This window comes from Falco biarmicus, chromosome 4 (assembly GCF_023638135.1).
Source record: "Falco biarmicus isolate bFalBia1 chromosome 4, bFalBia1.pri, whole genome shotgun sequence".
Taxonomy (NCBI): domain Eukaryota; kingdom Metazoa; phylum Chordata; class Aves; order Falconiformes; family Falconidae; genus Falco; species Falco biarmicus.
In genome coordinates, this window is record NC_079291.1 from 86,705,868 (window position 1) to 86,730,741 (window position 24,874).

Below are 24,874 nucleotides of genomic sequence, written 5' to 3' on the forward strand. Positions count from 1 at the left end.
CTCAATGAGTATCTTGCAATGAAGAAACACCATCCCTGCCCTAATGCTATAGCTGTGAACCCTGTTTTGTGTTTCATCTCTCCCATCTCCTCCTCTTTCATTCAGAAACTTGGAAGAGAAGCCTTTTGACACTTGTCTCTCAAATTAGAATTTCAACTAATCTTTTTTTCCAAAAACCTGTTAAATTCTACCAGGTTGGAATACTACTGTATCTAAAGGCTTTTGCTAACACTGCTGGATCACTTTCCACAGAAATCTCTGCTAAGGAGTGTGGGCTGTACTCAGGCAGCAACCCAAAACACCACAATGGCAGGATGCCACTGCCTCTGAGTCTGTCTGAACCTGGGTTCTGGCCAAGTGAGAGAGGAAAGAGCTTCAAGCAAATATCTGTTTCCTTGCTTGAGAAGCTTGTGTGCTTGCTTTTCACTCCTTAAGCCCAAAGATTAAGCATTTCTGTGCCGTAGCTGAGGTGCTGGGTGTTCCATGATCCCCGTGGTTCCCAGCGTGGCCTGATGTTGGTGTAGGTGACTATCTCGGAGTACAGGCTTGTGCTCTCTGCAGTTGCATCTCCATCTGTGGCCAAAAGTGATCTGTCAGAGGTTGCTGGGAGAAGAAGGACAAATAAATTCTGATTCTTCCAGGTGGCTCTCTGAAGTGTAATAATTCACTGAAAGGAAGGTGGCAAATAATCATGTTTAGAAAGAGCCAGAAGGGTTAAATTAGTATCTTCATTTTAGATAGGGGGATGTGAACTGTTGGACCAACTGTTATGTCCAAATTAGTACCGATCCCAGACATGCAACTCAGCTGTGGCTAAAGTGCCTCTTAGATGTTAATTGCTGTCACCTCTTACCTGTGGTTGGCACCTGACAATGTAAAGGCTTATCTTCCTTTCTATTCCAGTTGAAAGTCAAGTGGGTTACCTCAAGCCACCGAAATAAGACAGCCTGTTTGACAGAAAAGCATCCCGCAGTCAGCAACAGCCAAGAGGATGTTTGTCTCCTCGCCCTCCCATCTGTGCAGTGAGAAGGATCAGTCCCATAGACACGGGTTGAGCCTCCCCCAGTGTCTCGAGCCGAGCTGAGGGGCACCCCTGAGTGGCCCTGGGGTTTTTTTTGCGATTCAGGGTAGAAGCTCAGATTTGGGCCAGGCCTAGCAGCGGTAGAGATGGCTGACACATTCCTGGGTCCCTTAGAAAAATGTGCTGCTGCCTGGTGTTGGTAAAGAATTTTAGGATCTGGTCTCTGTGGAAGTAGTCGGGCTTTTAGCCGTGCAGAAGTGGTGGGCTGGGGCAACACGAGGTGGCTGAACTGCACAAAACTTCTCAGACTTGAGAAATTTGTGCCAAATTAGCATTCAGGTGCTCTTGCCTTTTTTTAACAGCGCAGTATTCCAACTATCATTTCAATCAGTTTTTTGTTTTAACTTGTACTAATTTCATTTGTTTCGTAGCACATTTAAAATCTTGTTTTCAAAATGTGGTTTGTCTTTTTAATGCTTTCAGCTCTGCTTGTTTGTATGTTTTAATTTTTGTTTTCCTTTTTTGGCATTTGTTTTATTTTACATCACCCTCCGGGATCCCCCAATATTGACCCTGTGACCTGTGACCTTTCAACCTACATCCCTACAATGATTTCCTCCCTTCCTGTGACCTCTTTTGGGGCTTGGTGCTTCTCCACCTAGTAGTTTAAGACTAGCCAAAAATGCAAAGCAAGGCTTGAATAACTCTCCTCCAGTGAAAGAGCTGAAAGAATCCTCTGCAGTTGATGCCTTCCGATCCCGCAGCATCAGTGTGTCTGAACATGTGGTCCGCAGGTAGAGGCACTTTAAATGGGGAGAATCCAAGAGCAACTTAGCGCTTGGAAATTTTACTGCAAGGGTGGGTGGAAGCAGGGTGGATTTGCATGTGGGATGCTTGCATGACTTTGTTACGCGATGAAAAACTGGCCTTAGCCACAGCCAAAGGTTTTGGGAAAGTATCATGGATATCCTATGGCTTCCCAACGCTGGCTATTGGGCTGTCAAATCACACCGTGTGTTGTGTATGGTTACTTTGCCCTATTCTCTGATGCTTTAGCAACAAAATTTTCTTTTTTCACAGTGAAAGTGGTGCAGGGGAGAAAAACAGACAATAAAAACCCACAAAAAAAAAAAAAAGGAAAAAGGTTGCATTCTGTGGAAATGAAAGTCCTGCTTACAACTTCATCTTCTAAGCAGTGACTTGCCCCAGGGGAGGCTTTTAATACTCTGCAAAGTTAGATACAGACCCTCCTCCCAGACTATGAGGAGTAGTTCTGGCCTCCGTTTAGGATTTGTTCTTGGAGGCAGAGGGAGCTGATGGAAGTATTTTGGTCTAAAGTATGATGCTGTGAAAACCTCGGTTTGTCTTTCTGCAGAGCAGTGAAATGAATGCTCAGCCCATATGAAGCTATTGCCTTCATGACTAAAGAGACTTAAGTTTTGATTGCAGGCATTGATCTGCTCACAGGAAAGACAAATCTATTTACGCTAGTTTTTAAAACTTATTTCTGGAGTGCTTCCCTTGAAGCGTTAAACTGCTGCCTATGATGTGTTGGTTTAAAATCTGAACCTGAAGATTTGTCCCTTAATCTGTAAGGATTGCTGTCAGTGGAACTTTTTATTTTCTGTGGTTTTTATCTTTGACTGTGGGGTGTTTGGGGGAAAGACACTGCAGTGACTGAATTGTGAATACAATTCTGGCACTTCATTCTCTGATATCCCCATTACTCTATTAGGTCATTTTCTTCTCTTGTATTTATGTGTAAATGGTAGCAGCTAAAAGTTCAGATAATTACCCGTAATGATGCCAAAGAAGTTGCCACATCATAAAAAATTTGGCTGTGCCTCAGCTTAGTTTGTATTACAGTGGCATAAGGAGTCATGTTTATAAAATATTGCAATCCAGACTGTTAGTGCAATTGCTTTAAATCGCATTGCTAACGTGGCTGATTCGAAAGCAGAGTAGCTCTCTATTCTTGTGCCAATTTCCTGTTCAGAGTGCAATTTTTTTCTATTTCAAATTAAATTAGGTTTTACGTAGTTACTGAAATTGGAGGGAAAAAGTAATATACGAAAGGGGTGCAACAGAGAAAAAAGCAAACCACAGGGTTATAAAGTTAAGTCTAGAGTGCCCCGATTTATGGCTCATGGGCAATATGTTGCCTGGGAAACTGCAGGTCATGGGACACTGGCCTTCACTGTAGAACTGGGAACTCAAAGCATGGTGCTGCCACTCGCTGCTTGGTGCACTTGCCCATGGGCCACCAACATCAGAGAGCACTGGCCTGGCCTAGTCAGGTGACAGACATTTAAACGTTTCTCAGTCTCTCAAGATAAAATACACTTTCTGCAGTGACAATCTACAAAGCACAACATGAGGCTAATCCAAAAATATTTTTATTACATCCTGGGTTTAATGTCTGGCCACCTCTCTGATCTGGCACATGCATGTATTGCAGGTTGTTCTGCATCACGCTGCCTTTCGGGTGACAGGGACAAGTGTTTTGCAATGTGATCTGTCAGTTGGAAAATTTCTCTTCTAGTCGGATACAAACATCCATCACTAGTTCAAGCCTGGGCTCTGCAGATGAAAACTCGATGGCTCAGGCTGATGACAACTTAAAAAATCTCCACCTGGAACTCACTGAGACCTGTCTGGATATGATGGCTCGATACGTCTTTTCAAACTTCACTGCGGTGCCTAAAAGGTAGGGGTCAGTCGGTGACCACGGGAGAGATGTGTGTGTTTGAGGTTCATATTTCACTGCATTAGTGGAAAATTACCGTGACACATTTGAGATTCTGGCAGGGCCCAAGCTCGGAAGCCATTCCTCGCAGATAAAATCTGGCTTGGCTAAATAGGTTAGATGAGAGAAATCCGTTGTAGCCGATCGGTCTTTGCCTCGGCCTTGAAGTGTTCCGTGGGAGATGCCTTGAAGGCACATTGGCTGTGAGCCAGGCTTTGCTCCCTGTCCTTGCCGGGTAATCACAGTCTTCGCTGTAGCACCGAGTGCGGTGCCAGCTGGCTTCAAATGGAGGGCATTTGCTTTTCTTGCCAGCCCTTCCCGGAAGGAGACACGTAGCTCGGCCAGGGCTCATTCCCTTCTGCTTTGTGACGTGTGTCCAGGATTGAACTAGACTGCTCTGTGGTGGGGGTCCTGTTAATTGGTATTAAATTCAGCTCATCCCATGTCCTGATGGATAAAGTGTATGTGGATGAGCAGGGGGTATATGTTAAAAATGCCGTATGAAGAAGGAGAGCAGGCAGTACCTCCTGCGTAGTTACGTGAAACGAGCCACCCGTGTAGGCTCTGTGCTCTGCAGTCTTCATCACAGACGTGGTTCTAGGTCTCCCGTGGGCGAGTTTCTGTTGGCTGGAGGAAGGACGAAGACGTGGCTGGTTGGTAACAAGCTGGTGACCATCACAACAAGTGTTGGAACAGGCACAAGGTCCCTGCTTGGCCTCGACTCTGGAGAGCTCCAAAACAGCACAGAATCAAGGTAATTTTGGCTCCCCTTTCTGGATCTTTCCACCTAACAAAGGCACTGAAACCGCTGTTACAGTGCATCTTTTTAGGTTTCCCTCTTAAAGGAAAATGAATGTCTTATTTGTCCATTTGACTGATCGCTCTCTCAGTATCATCAGTATCCTCTTTCTCCACAGCTCAGACCCTGTTTTGCAAGTGAGACAAACTAAAGAAGCACCAGCAAAACTGGAATCTCAAGCTGGGCAGCAGGTTTGCAGAAGCTCCCGCAACAGAGTCCGATCCATGTCTGGTAAATTCCTGTACTGGAGTCTTGCTGCCATTTCTGGGGCCAGGTCGCAGGCGTAGGTGCCCAAGTGCCTCCTGAAGGGACCCGTGTCTGAACTGATTTGAGAGGCTGGACCTGTCCGGTATTTAATAGCGGGCAGACAGCAGCAGCTGCTGGCCTTGGGGGTGGTGGTGCTGCTCCTGCTTGCCTCTCCTTCCAGGAAAGCTTTGTGATCAGTTAAGCGGTGAGCACTTGCAGTGAGAATCACCTGTGTTTATCTAATCTCGTGGTTTCTAAGACAGACGTGGAAGGTAAAGGTCTCCGAGGTCTCTGTCATGGTTTAATCCCAGCCAGCAACTAAGCACCACACAGCCGCTCGTGTGCTCACTCCACAGGGGAGAGGATCAGAAGGGTCAAAGTAAGAAAACCTGTGGGTTGAAAGAAGAACAATTTAATAATTTAAATAATAAAAATTTTAAAAATCGATAATAATAATAATACAACAGTAATGAAAAGTAAAATAACACAAAAAGGGAGAGAAATAAAACCCAAGAAAAACAAGTGATGCAAATGAAAAACAATCGCTCACTACCAGGTGACGGATGCCCAGCCAGTTCCTGAGCAGCAGCCCCCCAGCCAGCTTCCCCTCTAGTTTCTGTGCTGAGCGTGATGTCGTATGGTATGGAACATCCCTTTGGGCAGCTGGGGTCAGCTGTCCTGGCCATGTGCCCCCCACCCCAAGCTTCTGGTGCGTCCCTGGCCATCTCGGTGGCACGGCAGCATGAGGAGCTGGAAATCCCTTGACTCAGCGTAAGCACTGCTCTGCAGCAACTAAAACATCAGTGTGGAATCAACGTTATTCTCACCCTAAATCCAAACCACAGCACTATACCAGCTACTAGGAAGAAAATTAACCCTATCCCAGCTGGAACCAGGACAGTTCCCAACATTGTGTGTGCAGCTGCTAGAGGAGCTTAAAAGATTTATTACTTCTGAGATATTTTTAGTGGTAACTAAGCATGGCTCTCCCTTCTGGTTTGTGTCTGTCTTGCTAGGTGGTCATGCCTTACGTGTTGGTGCCTTAGACAGCTCAGCCTCCCATTTTCCCAGTGGCTCAGCTTCCCAAGGGACACAGGGTCCTCCTGCTCCTGCATCTCGATCAGAGAAGACTAATCCTGCTCCACAGACACCTCTGCAGAAAGAAAAAGCAAACTTAGCTGCGTATGTCCCGCTTCTGACGCAAGGATGGGCAGAAATCCTAGTGCGCAGACCCACAGGTATCTTGAGCTGGGTGTGGAGTGAGTTCTTTGACTTGCTAAGAAACCAGAGCTTGGGTGAAGAAGAAAAATCCATATTTAATTGTAAATGGATCTCTTTAGTGCTTACAGCTTACACATTTGGTATTTGATTTTTTGAAATCACTCTTTAGTGTTTTAAATCTGCAGAAGACCTGTGAAAAGATTGAAGCAGGGGCTTAAATCTGTATGTTAAGTAGGCACTGTTACAGAAATGGAGCCAGATAATGTCAACCCTACTTTACATTTCCCGTTTTTACACTGCTCTGTGGTCTTTTCTGAAAATCTGTGCGGTGTTTTAGCTTCCCATGCTAGATTCGAGATGAGTGAGGCTTACGGCTAGAGCAGCTGCATAGTTGTGCCTGCTGTTAGGGAAGGAGTAATGACTTATTCATGGTCAGAATTCTTGAATACTGGTTTGTTAAACAACTTTAACAGGGAATTGTCTATTTCAGCTGAAAGTTGCTTCATGAGAAAGAAACTGACCTGGTATCGTTAATTACAATACCTGAGTGTTTTGGATGCCTTTTGGGAATCTGCTGTAGTAATGAGTTACCAAGCTTGGGGTGAAGTACAGAGCCCTGGGAGCTACTTACTGAAAATGGGAAATCAATCAAGTGATTCTGCCTAATGTCTGGAGAACTGGGAACTTGGTCCGTTTCGATTTTTACTTGCAAAATCCAAAACAATTTCTACTTTTTTCAATGCGAGTTGTAAACTTTCTGGAGTTGGGAATACTTAATACTCTTCCCTAATTTTTCTTACCAGGTAACACAAGCTGGCTAATGAGTCTGGAGAACCCGCTCAGTCCATTTTCTTCAGATATTAACAACATGCCCTTGCAAGAGCTCTCTAATGCACTCATGGCTGCAGAGCGTTTTAAAGAACACCGAGAAACGGCTCTATATAAATCCCTCTCTGTCCCCTCCTCCAGCCTGGCCACCGGGACGGCCAAACCATCGCTTCTGCAGCGTTCCAACACAGGTGAGGGATGTCAAGCCAAGTAGCGTGTCCAGCGTAGTAGCCTGTGTCAGTAGCCTGTTGAAAGTCCATTGAAGTTTCTGGAGGTCTTTTAGAACAGTAAAGTTAGTAGCATGAGGAATAAGATAGCAATGGGAAGGGGAATCAGTTCTTGTCTTAGAAGTTTTTAGTGAAAAATTCCCGTCCTCCTTGCTTCTGATGCTTCATCGGAAAAGTACGTCTCTTTCTTAAAGAGAAGAAAGAGAGGACTGATGGAGCTTCTTTGGAGGGGTGATGTGTCTCCTGCTGTTTCCCAAATGAAAATGAACAAAGTCATGGATCCTTTCCCTCTTCCACCTGTTTGGGGCTGATGTGGGCATCCCACGTGTGGATGGATCTTCCCATGCAGTGTTTCCATTTCCATTCGTCTTCAGCACGGGAGTTTGTGTCGGGCACTCGGAGCGCTAGGTCCCTGCGAGAATGGCCTGCTACAGACCTTGCCACCGGGGTCTGTTAGTTGCCACTGTCTTTTACAGCACGAGATAGAGAACGCAGATTCTGCTGGGTGTGGATTTCCACACCTCTTAAAAGGACTGTAGCTTTCAGGCTGGTGCAGCTGAATTTCGATAGCTTTAGATTAACACAGTGGCCAGGGCTTTTCACTGGATTTACTTCGGTGCTAGTTCACTTCTGAAAGAGCTGTTGCTGTTGGGGGGTTGGTGTTGACCAACAGCTAAGATTTTTTTAAGCTTTGTGTAATCCCTGCTCAAAGCTCTTACCATTAATATCCAACACTTGGGGCTCTCCGCACTGCTGGCGCTATCAAACCTGAGCAGTGGTAACAGCAGACAAGGCGTTTTTGGGGAGGTGGCATCAATGGTGTGGACTGTTTGGAAAGCTGGTACAAATGGTGGTTTTCAGCTTTGTTTTAAACAGGGCAGGATATGATTTTAGGATTCGGAATGTGTAAACACATAATTAGAGTAAAAATAAAATTATCACCTTTAAAAAAAAATCTAAATTCTTATCTATGAACTCTTCTTATTACTCCTACAAATTGTTGGTGTATAGGTGCTAACTGATCAGTTGAAAGAAGCACCCACCTGAGTGCCACTCCTGTGGCAGTCCAGGGAAATAATTTTGGCCCCATTCTTTTTAAGACGGCTTCTAGAGTAGACTTGCTGGAGCTGAGTGGCAAATGGATGTTTTGAAGAAGTTTTGGTGTCAGACTGTCATATGCATGTTGTTCTTCCTCTTTAGAGGTTAAAACTGTGAATCTTTATCTATGTTTCTACTCTTCAGATTCTTCTGTGTGTTTTAAAAATGATCGTTTGCCAAAAATGCGTAGCTCAGGAAAAGCTCAGACTGGTTTCCTGTGTGTGCTAGGGTATCACTAAGGAATTTTCTGTTTCTAAAACTCACAAAGATGCGTTCTTCAAAGAGAGCAGTTTGAGTCTACATTGTTTGAATGTGTTTATGCCTCCTTATTCGTGTTGAGACCTTGTACCCTTAAAGTATCCCTTTGGCATCTAGTGAGCTTATCCCAGCTTGTTCTTTCCTTTTGTTTTTTTTTTTTTTTTTTAATTTATTTATTTTAAAATAGGCTCTTGGTTACATTTTAAACTCTGTGCTTTTTAATTTTATTTTTTTTTCATATAGTCTCTCCTTCCTTTTGATGTAGCTGCTCACTTGATTTCCCTTTGCAGTGGCCTCTTTCTCTTCCATGTACCAGTCCAGTTGTCAAGGGAAGTTGCACAGGAGCATATCCTGGGCAGGTATATTTATATATCTTTAAGGGAAAAAAAAAAAAAAAAAGTATTGCCATAGCGGAACACCTCTGATTCATAGAAAATGTATCCCTCATACTTCATTTTCCCCTTCCATGTCTCCCGTCTGTACCCAGTCTCATTACTCTCAACAAATGGGATCTTGACTAGCATGAAGAAGTCCAAGCCAGATCCAACATTTGCAAGTGCAGACAATTTCTTAAAGCTTCTGTTTTAGCTGGGGTGGATTGTGAGTCATGAGGCACAGTGTTAAATGACCTGTCAAAATGTCTGAGTGACTTGATTAATTGAATGACTTATTTTCAGCTTCATTTTACAATTGGCTTTGTGTTCTGCTAAATGTAAAAGTTCCCACTTCTGAGAACAGCATAGTATGCTACAGGACAAGCTACCCTGAAATGAAATCCCATGCTACTCAGCCCACAGGAATCTGTCAGAATTGGACACAGAAAAGATAAAAGGAGCTGATACATATATCTGATACATATATATATTTATATATATGTGAATTTTGACGTTGTTACAACAGATGCTGGTTAAAAGTTTTTTAAATAAAGAAAGAAGAAATATATTCCAAGAGAAAACCTGCTAAATTCTAGCTTTTTCAAGGCTCTTTAGTACCATAAAATCTTTCTCTAGTAAAACTGACTTAGTAATTAAATGGAGATCAAATTGCATACCTTATGAGCACAACACCTGCAATGCTTTGATAATCTGCAGTGCTTTGTGATTTTAATTAGAGGGTTGAAATGTCTTTCTGCCTTCTTTCCTTCACTGGAAAATTCTTTGTAGAGCAGCAGGGTGTTCTTAACTGCTGGTTCTTGTTGACATAAGCCTCTTAAAGCAACACAAAAATGCTGCAGTAAAATATTTTTCTGTACTTCTCTCTGCTCATATTATTCTCTTCCCACCTAAAGAATAATTAGTGAGTGCTTGCATTATTTAAAAACACCAGCAATCTTGGCAGTAGTGTAAGAGCTAGGGCAGCTTGGAAACACTGGGTATGTGCAGGTGTGTTCTGGCTTGGACAGCTAACCAGATCAGCACGTTGTTTTGGGGTTGTTTTTTTTTTATTATTATTTTGTTTTATGTTTTTTAGAAGGTATGTGTGTGCAATGCTAACTCTTAATTGCTTCTTTGAAATAACTTTGGTCCTGCGAGCTGAAATCAATCCAGGAAAAGCTGCTTTAGTGATTTCTTTTTTCTTTTTTTTTCTTTATTTTGCTGATTTTTTTGTGTGTGCTAATTTATTTATTTTATTTTTTTTTTTACTTTGGAAAACAAATCTTGGCCTTTCAGATTGGTCTTCCAGTCCCCTTGTGTGCATAATGGGAAGCCTCCTGTTCTCCAGCCTTTTCCTCAGGACAAAAAAGCAAGGCCAAGAGGGGCCTTTGGTCAGACTCATCCCTGTGGTCAGGGTCACTGCCTGGAGTAGAGACAAGGTTAAGTGCTGCGATAACCTCCTCCACCCTAGGCAAGGCTTCAAGGAGCTTTCTTGTCAGCGTGGTTTCATTAACCATTTGTCTGATCAGATGCCACATGCAGGTTTCCCAGTACTGCTGCAGTGCATGTATTACTTTTGCTCTCGTGTCCTTTCATACGTCTAGGGCTGAATTGTTTTGCTTCTACTGAGACATACCAGAAAAACTGCCAAACTGCAGGTAAATGGCTCCTTGTAAAATTTCTTATCTCCTTCTAGACCACTACAAGGCACAGGAGCATTGCATTTCAGTACAAGAAAAACTTAATTTTTTGCCCCCTCGCATAGAACTGATGTCTTCATTGCCTGGATAACGATGAACTTTTAATGCTAGTCTTGTACTTTCTTACATCTCTGTAGTTCCTGTCTGTCCTGATAACCGAGCATTGATGTACAAGGTCCCATTTCCTCATTGTCCCCTGCTTGTTCATCAGTAACAATTGGAAACAGCTGCACTTATTTTGGCCAAAGCAGATGCAGCCCTTTGCTGTGAGGGTAAGGTGATCAGTTATTCTATGCAGAAAGGGGGACCAGGAGCAAGTCTGACATGACAAGAAATCAAAGAACCAGAGCAGTCATTCAATGTGGCCTTCCGTTGAAATCCCGTAGGGAAAAGGCTGGTACTTCAGAGGAGAGGATGGGGGCCTGCCGGTCTGTGCCTCTCTACAGACTTCAGTTCTTCTGCCTTGTGTCTCGATAGAATCCGCGGTGGTGCTGGAGGAAGGGAGCCCCTCAGAGGTGGAGCTAAAGGAGACCGAGTTCCCAGCTGAGTCTCCAGAGAGCGAGGACATTGAGACTTCATGCTCTGAACAAGTCCTGAGTGAGGAAAGGTTTGGTAAACCCCAGGAGCCTTACAGCAGGGTAAGAAAAAACAGGTTAAGCAGTTGTGTCCTCTGTGGCAGCCCCATCTTTAGCCACACGGGAGAAATGCCCGTGCTCGGATGAGTCCCTCTTGGCACCCTCTGAAACAAGTCACTCATGGTGCCATGGGGTCACGACTGAGAGTGGGGGTGGCCTGCGAGCGATGCCCGCAGAGCGGTGGCAGTACCTGCCTGTTCTGTGCAGCGGCGCAGCCTGCGCTGCGTTGTACTTGGCACCTTTCCGCTCGCCTTTCGCTGGAAGTGTCGGGGTGCCTCGAGCGCTACTGTTGTCAGCTTTTATTTTGAGTAGCAGGAAAACTGTTAATCTTGGTTTCTCCCTCTTTAAGTCCTCCTCAACCTCCAGCCAAGAAGAAAAATCTCTGAAGTCGGAAGACCTGGTAGAGGGTGGAATTCCCATCGGGAGAGTCCTGCCGTCAGAGGACGGCCGAACACTGGAGGAGCTTTCCTTCCAGCCATCCCAGCCGCTCAGCAAGTCGAGTTCTTCCCCCGAGCTACAGACGCTGCAGGAGGTCCTCAAAGATGCAAATGGCAGAGAAGTAACAAGGAGGCTGAGCACAGAAGTGAAATCCAAATCCCAGTCTGGGAACCTGGAAGGGGAAGGACTGGGCAGTTGGCTGGGCAAGGGGGAGGACACTGGAGTGACTGGGTCAGGTGGCTTGGATGGCACTGGTCCTGTCACCTCGCCTCGCTCCCCCTCCGGGCACCGGCCCCGAGGGTACACCATCTCTGACTCAGCCCCATCAAGGAGGGGAAAAAGGATCGAGAGAGATGCCTTCAAGAGCAGGACAGCAGCCTCCAATGCTGAGAAAGTACCTGGGATAAACCCAAGGTGGGTGGAGGGGCTGGTCTGAAGCTGGAAACGGTGAGCTCAGAGCCGCAGCCGTGGCTGGATTCGTTTGAGGGGGTCTGCTGGTTTTGTGGGATCTACAAAACTGTATCTGATTAAAAAGAAAGATTAATTACCTGTTTTTTCAGGAGCTGATACAGACATGTTGAACCCACTACCACCAAACTAACTGTGATTTAGGAAACAGGTCACTTAAATGGTGAAAGAAATACATAAATAGTTTCCTTATGTTCTTTATCCCAGGTTAGGGTCCAAATGGACATGTGGCTTGAGTGCAGGTCACCTAGAGTTAATTCTGCTGTGACCAGGATGTATTTACTAGTCTTGCAGTTCAAGAAATACAATGTGCAAAATACTAAGAAGAAGGAAAGGGGGTGTCATAGTTGGGTTTTGCTCAAAATTGCATTATGTGACAATCTTCACCTTACTGAGGGCAGGTAAAATACCCGTCTCTAAAATAGTTTTCTCTGCTAGCCTAGAACTGCCCCCGTAGCTGTGAGGCAGGAGTGCATTCCTACTCCTCCATTCTGCATAAAGATTGCCTTTTGAACGGGGAATTTGCGCAGCTGCCGCTGTTTGACATAACCATTGTATTTTATGACGGGGTCTATTACAAACTGCAGGCAGTCCAGGTACCTAGCGTCTGTAGAAAATGAGTAATACTCTGTTAGCATTTTAATCGCCTCTGTTTTTAATTCTGTACATAACGTTCTTATATACAACAGATCAAAATGGACGTAACTTTTATGGTAACAAGCCTTTTTCCTCCCTCTCCCCCTTAGCTTTGTGTTTTTACAGTTGTACCACTCCCCATTCTTTGGCGATGAAAACAACAAGCCCCTTTTGTTGCCAAATGAGGTAGGCAAGGATTTATTTATTTATTTTTTAATTCTTGCAGTTAATTTTTCTAAGCTCATTACTTTTTTTTAACATAAATGATAGTAATGAACATCCAGCTCAGATGATGTGATTTAAAGGCGTTTCCTACCAACAATGCTACAGGTGGGAGATATTCTGTACCCCAGCCCTGGCGGCTCCCGCTTTATGGCTCTGGATTGAATTTGAGACATTGGGAGATTGTGCTGGTGCCGTTCCAGAATCCCAGCCAGAAGGCAGGATGATTTGTGGAGTTTTGGGGCTTGCTGGTAGGAGTGCCGGCTGAGAACTGAGCATTAGGTGATACTGGCAGAATGTCACTGGGCAAACCTGCCAGCCCTCCATATAACCGGGAGTGGCCAAGGAGCTGCGGCCACATGAGAAATTAGTCATAAACTTCCTGGAGGAGCAGTGCTGGAATTGGGGGTCCTGTGAACTGAGCACCACAGACCCCCTGCTGGTGGTTTTCCCCTCACTTCAGGTTCGGGTGGTCAGGCCGTAGGGAGCCTCGGTGAGAGGAGGTGATGCCTTGGGCTAAAAACGTTCTCCAGAGCACGGCACGTGATAATTTTTCATGCTTGGAGCTTAAATGAAGATGTGATGTAATTTGTCATGGCAAGCGCATCTAACCCGTGCAGTTTGCCAGATCGATCTCATCTGTAGTACAAAACCAAGGAGGTGTGGTGGCAGATGCCATAAGCACTGCTCTGTACCTCGGACTGATGATGTCCTGTGCCCTTGCAGGACAGAGTTGGGCAGCATTTGTCAAGGAAGTCACTAGTGAAGGTCAGGAAATTGTGCTTACTTCATTGTCCTGAAGGGCTTTTAGGGAGGGCAGTGCGTGTGCAGAGGTAAAGTTTTTAAAGACGTGACCGATGTTTTGATTGTAGACGTTTGAAAGATCGGTGCAGCTCCTGGATCAAATCCCTTCGTACGACACACACAAGATCGCAGTGCTCTACGTTGGAGAGGGCCAGGTGAGTTGTGTGCAGACGCATCAATCCTGCAATAGTTACATCTGCACAGAAGGCCAGGGAGTGCTACTGCAGCTGTGAGATTTGTCCTGCTGCTGCAGTAGCCTGCCTTTTCCTTAGTTTCTTGCACTGAAAATCAGTGCCTGCCTGAAGCCCTTCTAGGAGGGTAATAACCATCACTGGTGCTGATTGAGTGCTCTCAGCGCTCAGTGTGGGACTCCCATGTTCTTACTTCCTAGAGTAACAATGAAATCGCAATTCTGTCAAATGAACACGGATCCTATCGCTATACGGAGTTCCTGACTGGGTTAGGGAAGCTCATTGAGCTCAAAGACTGTCAGCCGGATAAAATTTACCTTGGTGGCCTGGACGTGTGTGGGGAGGACGGACAGTTCACCTACTGCTGGCACGATGACATTATGCAAGGTAAGGTGGCTCCAGAAGCTGGAAGTGGAAGGATGGTCTCTTCTCATCTTGAGACTGACCTGCCTTCTGCAAACAGTTTCTTTTCCAGGGATGTGGTAAAGACAACCTGGGGCTTTGTTCTCTTCCCGTTCTCTCTCTGGTATCTCTGCAAGCCACATGTTACAGTTTGGAGAGGTGCATATACCTGCCTTACTTACTCTACAGCAATTTTAAAATAGTGTGCTTTATTGAAGGTTGATATGGTTTGGCGTAGAGGTTTGTTCTTGAGCTGCTGTGAAGGCCGTTAACAGAGGGTAGCGTGTACGTGTCAGAACTGCTAAGCGTTTCTCTGAAGGACAGTACTGAAAGCGGGAGGGTTGTCATTACTGTGGTCACTGCTAATTGAACTGCAGCATTACCCAGCTCTGGCAGCACCAAGCAGTGCAGATACCATCCAGGATCCAACAAGCCATGATGAACTTCCCAGATTTTTCATACAGTTCTCTGCATCCCGTACATAGCCCGGTTCAGCGGAGCAGCTGCAGGTTACTCACTGTGGCCCTGGTGCTCTGCAGAGCTCAGTTAGGGGAACTCCTGGTTTAAGCTGTTTAACTCTTCCTCCTGAAACCAGCCTCTGCTCACCGTGCTGCTGTGGTCACGGAGGAGACCCCCGGCAGCACTTCGGCAGTTCCCTGTTCGTTTCCTATGAGGAGGCAGCTGGCCGGCGTGACAGCACGCTGCTCCCAGTGTGTGCGGGGCACACGCTGACAGCCGGGCCCTTAATGCACTTTGCTGAGTGCGGTGCTGGGGAAGACTTGGCAGGGCAGGATCTAAAAACTGGAGGGAGCAGAGCTTTCAGGAACGGCCTTTTCGCTGGCCACTGCGCTCCGTGCTCCAGGTACCACTGGGGCAATCCAGTGGGACTGGATTCAGCTGTCACAAATGGGGACGAACCTATCGAGGGGGCATAACTATTTTTTTATTATTGTGGTGCTGGTACTGCTTTGTCTTCCAGAAAAGTGCTGCATGTTGCCCACCGCTGCTTGCAGCACTGCTTTCCCAGGCCAGCCTGAGGATTTTTCTGTTTCCTCTTCAGCCATTTTCCACATTGCTACTCTGATGCCCACAAAGGATTTGGATAAATATCGCTGTGACAAGAAAAGGCACCTGGGGAATGATTTTGTCTCTATCATTTACAATGATTCTGGAGAAGACTTTAAACTGGGAACAATAAAGGTACAAGATCTTACTTGTGGGTGTGTTATGAAACAGGCGCGTGGGTGGTTGTAAAACCTTAATCTGATGCGTGTTATCTTAGCAAACAGTGTCGAGATCATGAATGGAGGTTATTTGCCTTGGTGGGTTCACATGTGTGTTTATGGCATTCACAAGTCACGATGGCTGCTAGTAAAATGTATATGACCGTTTTATCGTTTTCTGACCAGGGTCAGTTCAATTTTGTGCACGTTATCATCACACCGCTTGACTATGACTGTAACCTGGTGACGCTGCAGTGTCGGAAAGGTAGGAATCCCTCCAGCCTTTGTTCTCAGGCTTTCCCGTATTGGTGGTGCAATAACTGCCTTCACTTTGCAGCATTTTTGTGTTTCAAAAGTAAAAACTTCCAGGAGAAACTCTCCGAAAGCCATTTGCTGCCCAGTTATGCCTGGATATGTCCTGTTCATGTATCTTCCCCAAGATAAGAGGTATCTTCCCGTTGTACCACTCACACTCTCTTCAGACTTAAGACAAAGTGCCAGCAGAGCAGAGCAGGTCCCTCCAACAGTTGCTTGGGAATACTGGAGGAGAGAGGAGGTGGAGGTCCCTGTGGCTTTGGCCTCTGCTGTCCTTCCCAGCACCACAGGGCCCGATACTTGGGAACTGGTCACGGCTCCGTGCGAGCTCAGCAGTGCTGGTGCAGTGAGCTGCAGGGGCGTTTGCTGTCCTCTGATCAAAGGGGCACTTCTGGGTGTTTTGCACTCACGCTCTGGTTCTGCGACGCGGGCCCAGCAGTCTCTCCTCAAACCTTTACAGAGCAGCTGGAATTTGGGCACCAGCTGTGTTAAGTTGCAGCGTGAGTTCTGTTACAATTAGAGCCGTGGAGCTGGATGGAAAGGAACTTCTGAGGTTCTGTGATGCGGTCCCTCAGGTTTATGTTACATATCTGTTTAGTTACTTGGCAACCTTTGGCTTGTTCTTAACTGTCTTACAAGGTTTTTTTTTCTTATTCTTTTAAAATAAAGACATGGAGGGTCTCGTGGACACGAGTGTTGCCAAGATCATCTCTGATAAGAACCTGCCCTTCGTGGCCCGTCAGATGGCCTTGCACGCTAACGTGAGTACCCCTGAGCTCCCCAAGACCTGCTGTCTTTCAGCTGGTGTCTTAGTCCGTCACCAGCTTCCAAGGAAATGAGTAGGGCTTGTGAAAGCAAATAAGTAAGTTTTCTGCTTCAGTTATTGCTGTCAACCTTTGAAGTCAAAGTTAGTACGTAAACGGTTATAACTTAGAGCTGTATTTCAGTTGCTGTCAAACTGTACTGAGATGTGCTGTTCATTTTATTGCTGTGGTTATGTTAATGTGCCTCCTCTCATTCCCTGCTTCTCCCCACCCTTCCCACATTAGATGGCGTCCCAGGTTCATCATAGTCGATCAAACCCTACTGACACCTACCCATCCAAATGGATTGCAAGGCTGCGCCATATCAAGAGGCTACGGCACCGGGTGAGTAAAGCTGGCTGTTCTGCGGCTTTGGAACTGGGCTCTGCCTTACAAACAAGGCACGCTAAAATCAGCTGTCAAAACTTGCCGAGTAAGAGGAGCAATACATGCGTGAAGGTTAGAATCCAGCTCTTGTGGGAATGACAAGCGTAGCAGTGTAGGTCTGGACATGTGAGCTTCCATCCCTGGTGGCAAAGGGTTTGGGAACCCCAGTATCTGGACACAGAGCTGCACCCACTCGGCCCTGTGCTAGGGAAGGTGGGACAAACCTGCGTAACCTGTTCCGCCCTGCCCAGAGTGAGTTTCAGAGAATGGAGCTTACCTGTTCTCATTTGACTTCCAGCTACGTGAAGAAACCCAGTACCAGACCCCCGGCCTTCCCCTGCAGATGCATCCCTCTGCTCCGACAAAGCCCCCTCCCCAGATCGCCCAGGACCCTCCACCCACCTATGAGACCGGCCAGAGGAAGCGGCTGATCTCCTCCGTGGACGACTTCACCGAGTTCGTGTAGGTCCCAGCGGGTCGGTGTGTGCTCTGGGACGGACGAGGCAGCGGAAGCGTTTTACCTGCGTGCCGGCTCCGTGCGGCTGCATGGACAGAGGAGGGGCTGGCAGGCGCGGCGTGGCTGTGCTGCTTGCACGTGGACTCGGCATTGAACCGCACCGGGAGGCTTGAACGTTTCACTGTCTCAGCCTGCCACTGTTGTCGGATGAGGACACTGTATCCCCAGCAGATGCTCCAGGAGAGGACCAACTCTATGTGTTTTGTTTTTATTTGGTTTGAGCTGTTTCAAGGCTTCCATCTCCGATGGGAATTTTCCTGCAGAACCTTTCTTTGGACTCCTTCCACACCGGCGTCTGGTGGAAGCAGACAAAGTATGATATTCTGCAGTTCATCAAGTAGTTGGAAGATGCAGGAATTTTGATGATTTTATTGGGAATGAAGTATGAAGTACTGAAAATCCAGTCACTATTTCTAAGCACCCTGGAATCCCAGCTCCTCTCCCAGCCTCGGTGCCTCTCAGCACTTGAACTCTTCAGGCTCAGACACGTTCTGCTGCCAGCTCTGGCAAGAGTTAACTTGGGTTCTCGGGTGACCTGCCAGATGCTGCTTAAATTCCCAAGGATTCATCTCCATTTAGAGAGATTCACAGCAACCCCTCCTCGTTCAGCAGAAACAATTTTGCTGCCAGAAGTAACACAGAAGAGGGGGGCAGATGCCACTTGCCCGAGCAGCAGAGCGCTGGGCCACAAGGTGCTTGTGATGACTGGCCCGAGCTCCCAGGCTGACCGCAGGGATCCAGCCCAAGGACAGACCTGGCTTCCAGGTTCACCTGCAGGATTTCCACTGGTTGCAGCGATGCTGGGGTAACTCTTGTCCTTCTCCGTGCACCCAGTAAATCCTTTTTTGAAAGACTATTGACACGTCTTGGGGCATCATCTCCGAGTGAGTTTTGCCTGTTGCACTAACGCATAGTGACAGTCTCCTCCTGGCACCTCGGGAACGAGCGGCCCTGTCCGTGCATGCGGGTACAGGTGGAACGGGATTATGTAGCCCATCTTGTGGTAAGATGGTCATCAGACACTACACTACCAAACTGGGAGAAACCATGTAAGCTGGACTATACTGTGAGTACTTTATCTCCTGCTCTGTCAATAAATGGGAAGCGCGGCTTTTTGGTACCAGGTAACAGCAGCGCCCTTGCGATGGCGATGAAGCAAGTGCAATCTGCACAGGGAACTGTGAAGTGGCAGGCGAGGGGACTGAAGTGATGCTACTAGCTTGTGCAGGGCTGTTTGGGAACTCTAAGTGTATGTTGTGTTTTGAGTGTTTCCAAGTCATAAAGGAAATAAAATATTCTTCTGGTCAGTGGGTTCTTGCTGGCCTGGGAAGATTCTGACTGTTTCGTAATAATGTAAATTCCTTTCTCCTTTTCCCCTTTCCATTTTCTGATCTGTGTCACTCATTTCAGTAACCCAGTGCTGGACGGGGTGCGATACCGGGCTGTGTTCCAGTGCCTGCGCTGGGGCTGCTCCCTTGGTTCAGCTTCAGGTGGCCCTGGGACAGGGGCCGCCTCTGTCACGCTGCCCACCCAGGGGAGCCAGAGCAGCCGCGTGCCCTCGCCGAGGTTTGTGCAGCCGGGGCCGAGCGAGCCCTTGTGCCACCCTCTGCCGGGCTGAGGCTCCTTTACGTTGACTGCAGAGCCCTCACGGACAAGCTGATGTCACTAATTACAACCCAGAGCCGCCCCAGTAGGCTGGCTGGTGTAAGAAGGTGTCTTGTGCTGGAAACCTTAATGAAAATTCCGGTCAGAGACAAAGAGGATGACAGTGGGGTGGGGAGGAGTGCCCTGGGAGCAGCTCTGGCAGGCGCTGCTTTGCCCCGAGCCTTTGCTGAGCTCTCGCTGGTTGTGCCGACTGGGCTGAAGCGAGTGTTAACAAAAGCACCAGAGCCAGGTTATAGCAGTCATCTTTTATTTGACCTTGTCATTTTCTAAGAAACATCCCCACAGTTACAAAATACAATAGTTTTGTTCGCAGTGAAATGCTGACCGGACAGTAACAGGTGGCATATCGGTCATAATAATTTGCTTTGGTTTGTTTGGTTTTTGTAAAAAAAAAGCACTTCTTTAAGTCCCTCCCTCTCCCTTTTAAACTAATGGATAAGGTTGTTTATTTAAGCAGCTTGATACTGTTGCATCTTTGTGAGGCTTAAGACAATAAATAAGAAACCCTCTCTTGGTGACTACAAACACAGAAATATACATTCAGGAGTATTTTTTGGCTAGGGCTGCAAGTCAGGTTTGTTGCTGTCGAGGGTCTAACTGTGACTAGTAACTCCGGCTGCAGCTAAGTGCATGTGTACGCGGTACCTTAGCTGGGACAGTGAAGGAACCCTGTGAGTGTCGCTACAGTTTGTACAAATAAATGCTGCGATGAGAACTATCATTGCTCGAAAGCTGTCAGTGGTGCCCGCCACGCGCACGGGCCCGCGCGGAGGTGTTTGGCTTTTCAAGAAACAACTGGGGGTTCCAGAGCTGCTCTCCGTACTTCCAATGAAGGAAAGAAGTAGGGCAGTTGTCTTATCCTGTTTCTGCTCCTCTTTGATTAGAAGAAGCGCTTGGTAAGTCAGTCACACGCATCAAGTCACTCACACACACACAGAACAAGCTTGGTAAGAAACGGGCACCTGGGAACAAAAATCCCGGTGCCTCACTTCGGGAGCATCCCGGTTACACCGCCCGCTTGCCTCCCGTAGCTTATTCAAGGCTGTTGGGAGCAGTCGGGCCCCGGCTCGCTGCTGCCTCTTGCCTCTGGCTCTCCTCCCTGCGCTCAACTCCAGTTAGTGGCTCTTTTAAATGGGCACAGTCAAGCCGTGAGGGTGGGGAGGTGCTGAGACCCGAACTGTGGATCTTGAACTGAACTTTTAGGCTCTTGAAGATGCAAGAGATTTCCAAGACCTGCTTGGTTTGTTTAACTCGCTGAACGCTCTCACATGGCCCTCGGGGTGGCTGGAGCTACACACGCTGCTCTGCTGCAGTGGGGAAGGGGTGCAGGGGTGGAGCCGGGTACGGAGCTAGAGGTTAAAGTGGCTGTTTTGGTGCAGTTGTGCTTAGATCTCCCATGTAGGAACCCAAAAGCGAGTAAAAGCCGGTGGCCCACCCAGCAGCACGTGCCAGCGAGCGCCTTCCTACCATTACTCTCCTTTTTCCATCACTTTGTTGGCCAAAAAAATTCCTGCGTGCTTACCAAGCGGGGCTAGGAGGTGAGCAACTTGTTTTTGTCTGTGAGTAGTTGCTGTTTACACAACTCAATACTTCTCCAGTGCCTCTCCTTCTGAGGCACAGCTAGAACGTCAGGAACTTTGGCTTTTAAGGACAGAAGTAGAACAGAATTCCTGCGGTTCACCTGTGCCTGCGCCTACCTCACCGAACGGGCTTCTGCTTTACAGCTCTGGCCTGCCCAGCCCCGGGAGGGCATGCCGGAGGGGTGGCGAGCTCAGCAGCTGGATGCAACTGCAGATGTGTGCCCAGCGCCAGTATCAGAGCCGCAGAGCCACATCCCAGGTGTCCTGGTACATCTCACAGCTGCTCCTCTTACTGCCTTAAGGGTTTTCGGACATGGCTTGCAGGCACATGCACCAGCATTGTACCCCTGTCACCAAAAAAAGTCACGGGCATCTACCGGAGCCGAGCCTGGTGGCTGTGCTGCCTGGGTAAGTAAACAGGACCAAAAACCCCAAGGCAAATTGTTTTAAATCTCTGGCTTGAAAACCACTTTTAGATACCAGAAAAGCTGTGGAGCAGATGGAGCCGTTTGTAAAAGGAGGAACAAATCGCTTCTACCAGCAGCCCTGACGCCAGCACTGCGGCCCTTCGCTGCTGTCTACCTGCTCCAGGCACCTGCTGCCGCCGGGCCGGGAACCTCCAGCTCCCGCTGCCGCGCTCTGGGCACTCCTGTCATCTCCTCCTCTGCCGGCCTTTCCTTCCCATTACAAAAGCTTCGCGGTTACCAGAATTAGTTTTCTCCCCTCTCCTCTCTACTTCCCTCTGTGCAATCTGCTCTTTCAACAACCTCTGTGGTGACCAACCACCATCTCACTTTCAGCAATCTTCAAGCTACAGCACACGTGTTTTCTCCTGCTCCCATCCTTCTGCAACCTTTCCACAGCCTCTGTCCTTCACATCAACTGAGTTTTTCGAAGGCAACTTCCACCAGCCCCAAAGCCATCACACAGCGCACCCCGCGTCCCTCCCTCCCTCAGGCGCCCGGAGGCACCGGAGCCCACAGCCAGCTGGAATAAAATCTTTAAAAGCATCTAACGCAGCACGGCAGAAGTGCTGGGAGCTGGATGGGGAGACAGGGGGATGTGATGAGCCATGAGGTGACTGGGGAGACCCCTCTCTCTGCCCAGAAAGGTCCCCCCTGCCAGGACCACCAGCGTCAGAAGCAAGATGCAGACTAACCCACCCCACGGCACCGCCCACCTGGTCTCGGCTGCCTAACAGCTTCCCTCCGGCCCTCAACATTCCCAAAGCGTGCAGCAGGCTCTGGGAACACCCCAAGGAGCACACGCAGGGCTTCCCCGGCCCCGCCACGCTCCGCTCCACCTGCACTGACTGGCCCAGAGCCAGCCCGGCCAAACCTCAGCTGGGAGGAGAGCACACGCACCACATGCACACAGACACCTAATACTTTATATACACGGGACATTCCCAGGAAGAAGCACTTAATACATCCTTTAAATAACTCTGACAATAGTATTCTGTCTCCTATCTACATGTTTCAAACACGTTACCAATGCTATGAAAATATAGCAAACATACAAAAATATATACATTTAAAATAAACCAAAAAAACAAACCACCGTATAAATTACTTACAATATACATAATGTGAAGCGGTGACGAACAAGTGAGCGCAGGCCCCAGGGAGGCTTCAGCTGCTGCTCAGCACCCCCGGCACTGCAAGCAGGGGGTGCCCCGCAGCGCAGCCCCTCCCCAGCCGGGCACGGCGAGCACAGCCCAGCTGTAGCCCAGCGCACGGTGAGTCCCGGGGAGCTGCGGGGTGGCAGGGCTGGAGGGACCCCCCAAAAGCTCCATTTGGGCTTCACCTGCCTCCCCCCGCGCCTTTGTGCTTCTCGTAGGGAAGGTGCCAGGAGGCACCGGCACGGCTGCCTCAGGCTGGGGCGTGCTGGGGGCTGCGTTCACTTCATCAGCGCTGCTCATTTCAGTTTATGATTTAAACAAACAAACAAACAAAAAATACTGCTTTTGTGATATATTATCCCATTCTTGTTAGATCGCATGTGTCATTGTTAGCTGAGGAAAGCATTGTTTAAAGTGCTGGGCAGTACATACGAACAAGTAAACCAAAAAAATACATATACTTACGTCAATACATTCCTTGGATTAGAAAAGCCAAGCAGCCAGCAGCACCCACACCCCGTGGGCTGCGGCGTGGGGGCGAGGGCGGGTGGGCAGGGGGTGGGTGGGGGACCGCAGTGAAGCCAGCACATTGGCAACCCCACGCTCAGAGACAGCCGAAAGCGCCCCAGGTCTCCGCACCCCTCGGGCTGCGGCTGCGGCTTGTTATCCCCTCCGACCTGGCCGGGCAGCAGGGCTGGCAGCTCGCTGCAGCTTCCAATGTCATTGGTCTTAAATATTGGATTTCTTTAAATACAAATAATAGTACCAATTTCTGGAGGATAAAAGTAGCCAATACTGGAAATTAACTGATCTGGGTGTAGATATCATTTATCTATATCTATATATATTTATGCTTAAAAAAAAAAAAAGGGTTAAATATCTTCTCGAAAGCTGTAGCTTTCCTCCACAGTGTGCCTGGTCGACAAAAATCCAAGACTCAATTCAAACCTTCAAGGCCTGGGGCTCTCCTCTCCCCCTTTCCCTCCGGCACAGCCAGTGGGGAAGGGAGGTGAGCTTTGTACCGGTCACCCTGTGCCAGTCCCCAGTAAAGTGTCCTTGTGACAGTCACCATGTGCAGGCTGTCTGCAGATGGAGCCATTTCAGAGACAACTTTTTAATACTGCCCTACGCTAACGCATTTCCTGCACACTGACCGTGCCCTGCACAGCCTCCCCCACAGTGCTGGGCACCACCAGCGGAGAGGTCAGCACACCCGATGGGGACGTCAGGCCCGTGGAGGATGGCAGCGGTGCCACCCCGGTGCAGGCAGCAGCCCCGTGCGCCCCGGCAGGCACAGCCGCCGCGGCGGGAGCCATCAGAAGCGGCAGCTCCTGAGGCTCCAGGTCTGCAGGGCAGGCACAGCCCGCCCTTTGCAAACCACTTCCAGGCGCTGCCGGCTCTCCGAGGCACTGCTCCCCGCGATACCCAGCAGGCCACCTGTTACTTGACAGTGGGGTGCACCCTGTTCTTGGCCCGGAGAGGCCGTTTCTTCTTCACCGCCGGAGCCACGGCGGCGTAGGGTTTGTGCGGGGGCAGCACAGAAGCCGCCATGCCGATGCCTCTGCTAGCTCGAAGGAGCCGGCTGGGCACAGAGCCCCTGGCGCCTGGTGGGGCGGCAGCAGAGTGGGGGGACAATGGGGCGTCCCGCAGGGGCTGCAGGTCCGTGTTGGAGGGGGTCTCAGGCGAGGGCCCCTGCTCTGTGCTGCCCGCACAGTACCTGCTCGGGACATCCTCGGACACCTGGGTACCCCTCCTCCTGGAGCGGCGGCTCTGAGAGCCCTCCAGCTGGTGCTCGATGCGGTACACGTCCTCTGTCACCTGGTTGACCCGGTCAAATTGGGCAAGCAGCATCTCAAAGAGGGAAAGGAGGCGCTGGATGTCAGCGTCCACTTCCAGGCTGTCCCGGGTGCTCAGCACGAGGCTCAGCCCGTCCAGCTGGCTGGAGGAGGTGGAAGCCCAGGAGCTGTCAGATGCAGCGCTGGGAGTGGGGCCCCGAAAGGATTTGGAGTCACTGGAGTCTCGGGAAGGCAGCGGCTCCATCCCTTCGAACCTCACCTTGTGCCGAAACTGGAAGAGAATAAGGGAGTGCGGGGCAGGGCGGGCAGTTATTTCAGGAGCTGGGAAGTGGGAGTGCCGTGCTGTGGCACTGTGTCCCGCTCCACACAGCCCCAGGGCTGCTCCCAGCCCTTCCTGGTGCGCCAGGCCATGGCCCTGACCTGGGGACAGACCCCAGACAAAACCAGGTGGAACCGAGAACTGGCAGCCGGGCCCTCTGCAATGCCCCATCGCTACCGAGCCCCTGGGCCCTCGGGAATGGCCGCTGCTCCAGCCCTCACCCGCCGGAGGAACCCGACTGAACAGCAGCGGGAAGCAGCCAGAGGCAAAGGGAAGGCTAAGGATGGCGGGCATCAACACTGCAAACCTCTGCGGCCTGCCTGCCACAGGGCCC

At 48.8% G+C, this 24,874-nt stretch overlaps 2 protein-coding genes across 9 annotated transcripts in view; one reads left to right on the forward strand and one right to left on the reverse strand.

Moving 5' to 3' along the window:
• TSC2 (TSC complex subunit 2) overlaps positions 1-18,911 on the forward strand; it is a 35,298-nt gene extending 16,387 nt beyond the window's left edge. For 3 of the 8 annotated variants that reach the window (XM_056337683.1, XM_056337687.1, XM_056337690.1), the window contains 17 exons: positions 1,684-1,815; positions 3,564-3,728; positions 4,369-4,521; positions 4,685-4,797; positions 5,829-6,050; positions 6,837-7,052; positions 8,735-8,803; positions 10,996-11,156; positions 11,503-12,005; positions 12,806-12,881; positions 13,790-13,876; positions 14,113-14,299; positions 15,375-15,514; positions 15,724-15,802; positions 16,522-16,613; positions 16,902-17,000; positions 17,341-18,911. In XM_056337683.1, the coding sequence (XP_056193658.1) occupies positions 1,684-1,815; positions 3,564-3,728; positions 4,369-4,521; positions 4,685-4,797; positions 5,829-6,050; positions 6,837-7,052; positions 8,735-8,803; positions 10,996-11,156; positions 11,503-12,005; positions 12,806-12,881; positions 13,790-13,876; positions 14,113-14,299; positions 15,375-15,514; positions 15,724-15,802; positions 16,522-16,613; positions 16,902-17,000; positions 17,341-17,508 (2,662 nt within the window). In that variant the 3' untranslated portion in view covers positions 17,509-18,911. The remainder of the gene's footprint in view (positions 1-1,683; positions 1,816-3,563; positions 3,729-4,368; positions 4,522-4,684; positions 4,798-5,828; positions 6,051-6,836; positions 7,053-8,734; positions 8,804-10,995; positions 11,157-11,502; positions 12,006-12,805; positions 12,882-13,789; positions 13,877-14,112; positions 14,300-15,374; positions 15,515-15,723; positions 15,803-16,521; positions 16,614-16,901; positions 17,001-17,340) is intronic. The other 5 variants (XM_056337684.1, XM_056337685.1, XM_056337686.1 and 2 more) reach the window with 5 other exon arrangements.
• A 539-nt stretch (positions 18,912-19,450) lies between these two features.
• PKD1 (polycystin 1, transient receptor potential channel interacting) overlaps positions 19,451-24,874 on the reverse strand; it is a 98,948-nt gene continuing 93,524 nt past the window's right edge. Inside the window, exon 46 of the mRNA XM_056337682.1 lies at positions 19,451-24,492. Within this exon, the coding sequence (XP_056193657.1) occupies positions 23,866-24,492 (627 nt within the window). The 3' untranslated portion in view covers positions 19,451-23,865. The remainder of the gene's footprint in view (positions 24,493-24,874) is intronic.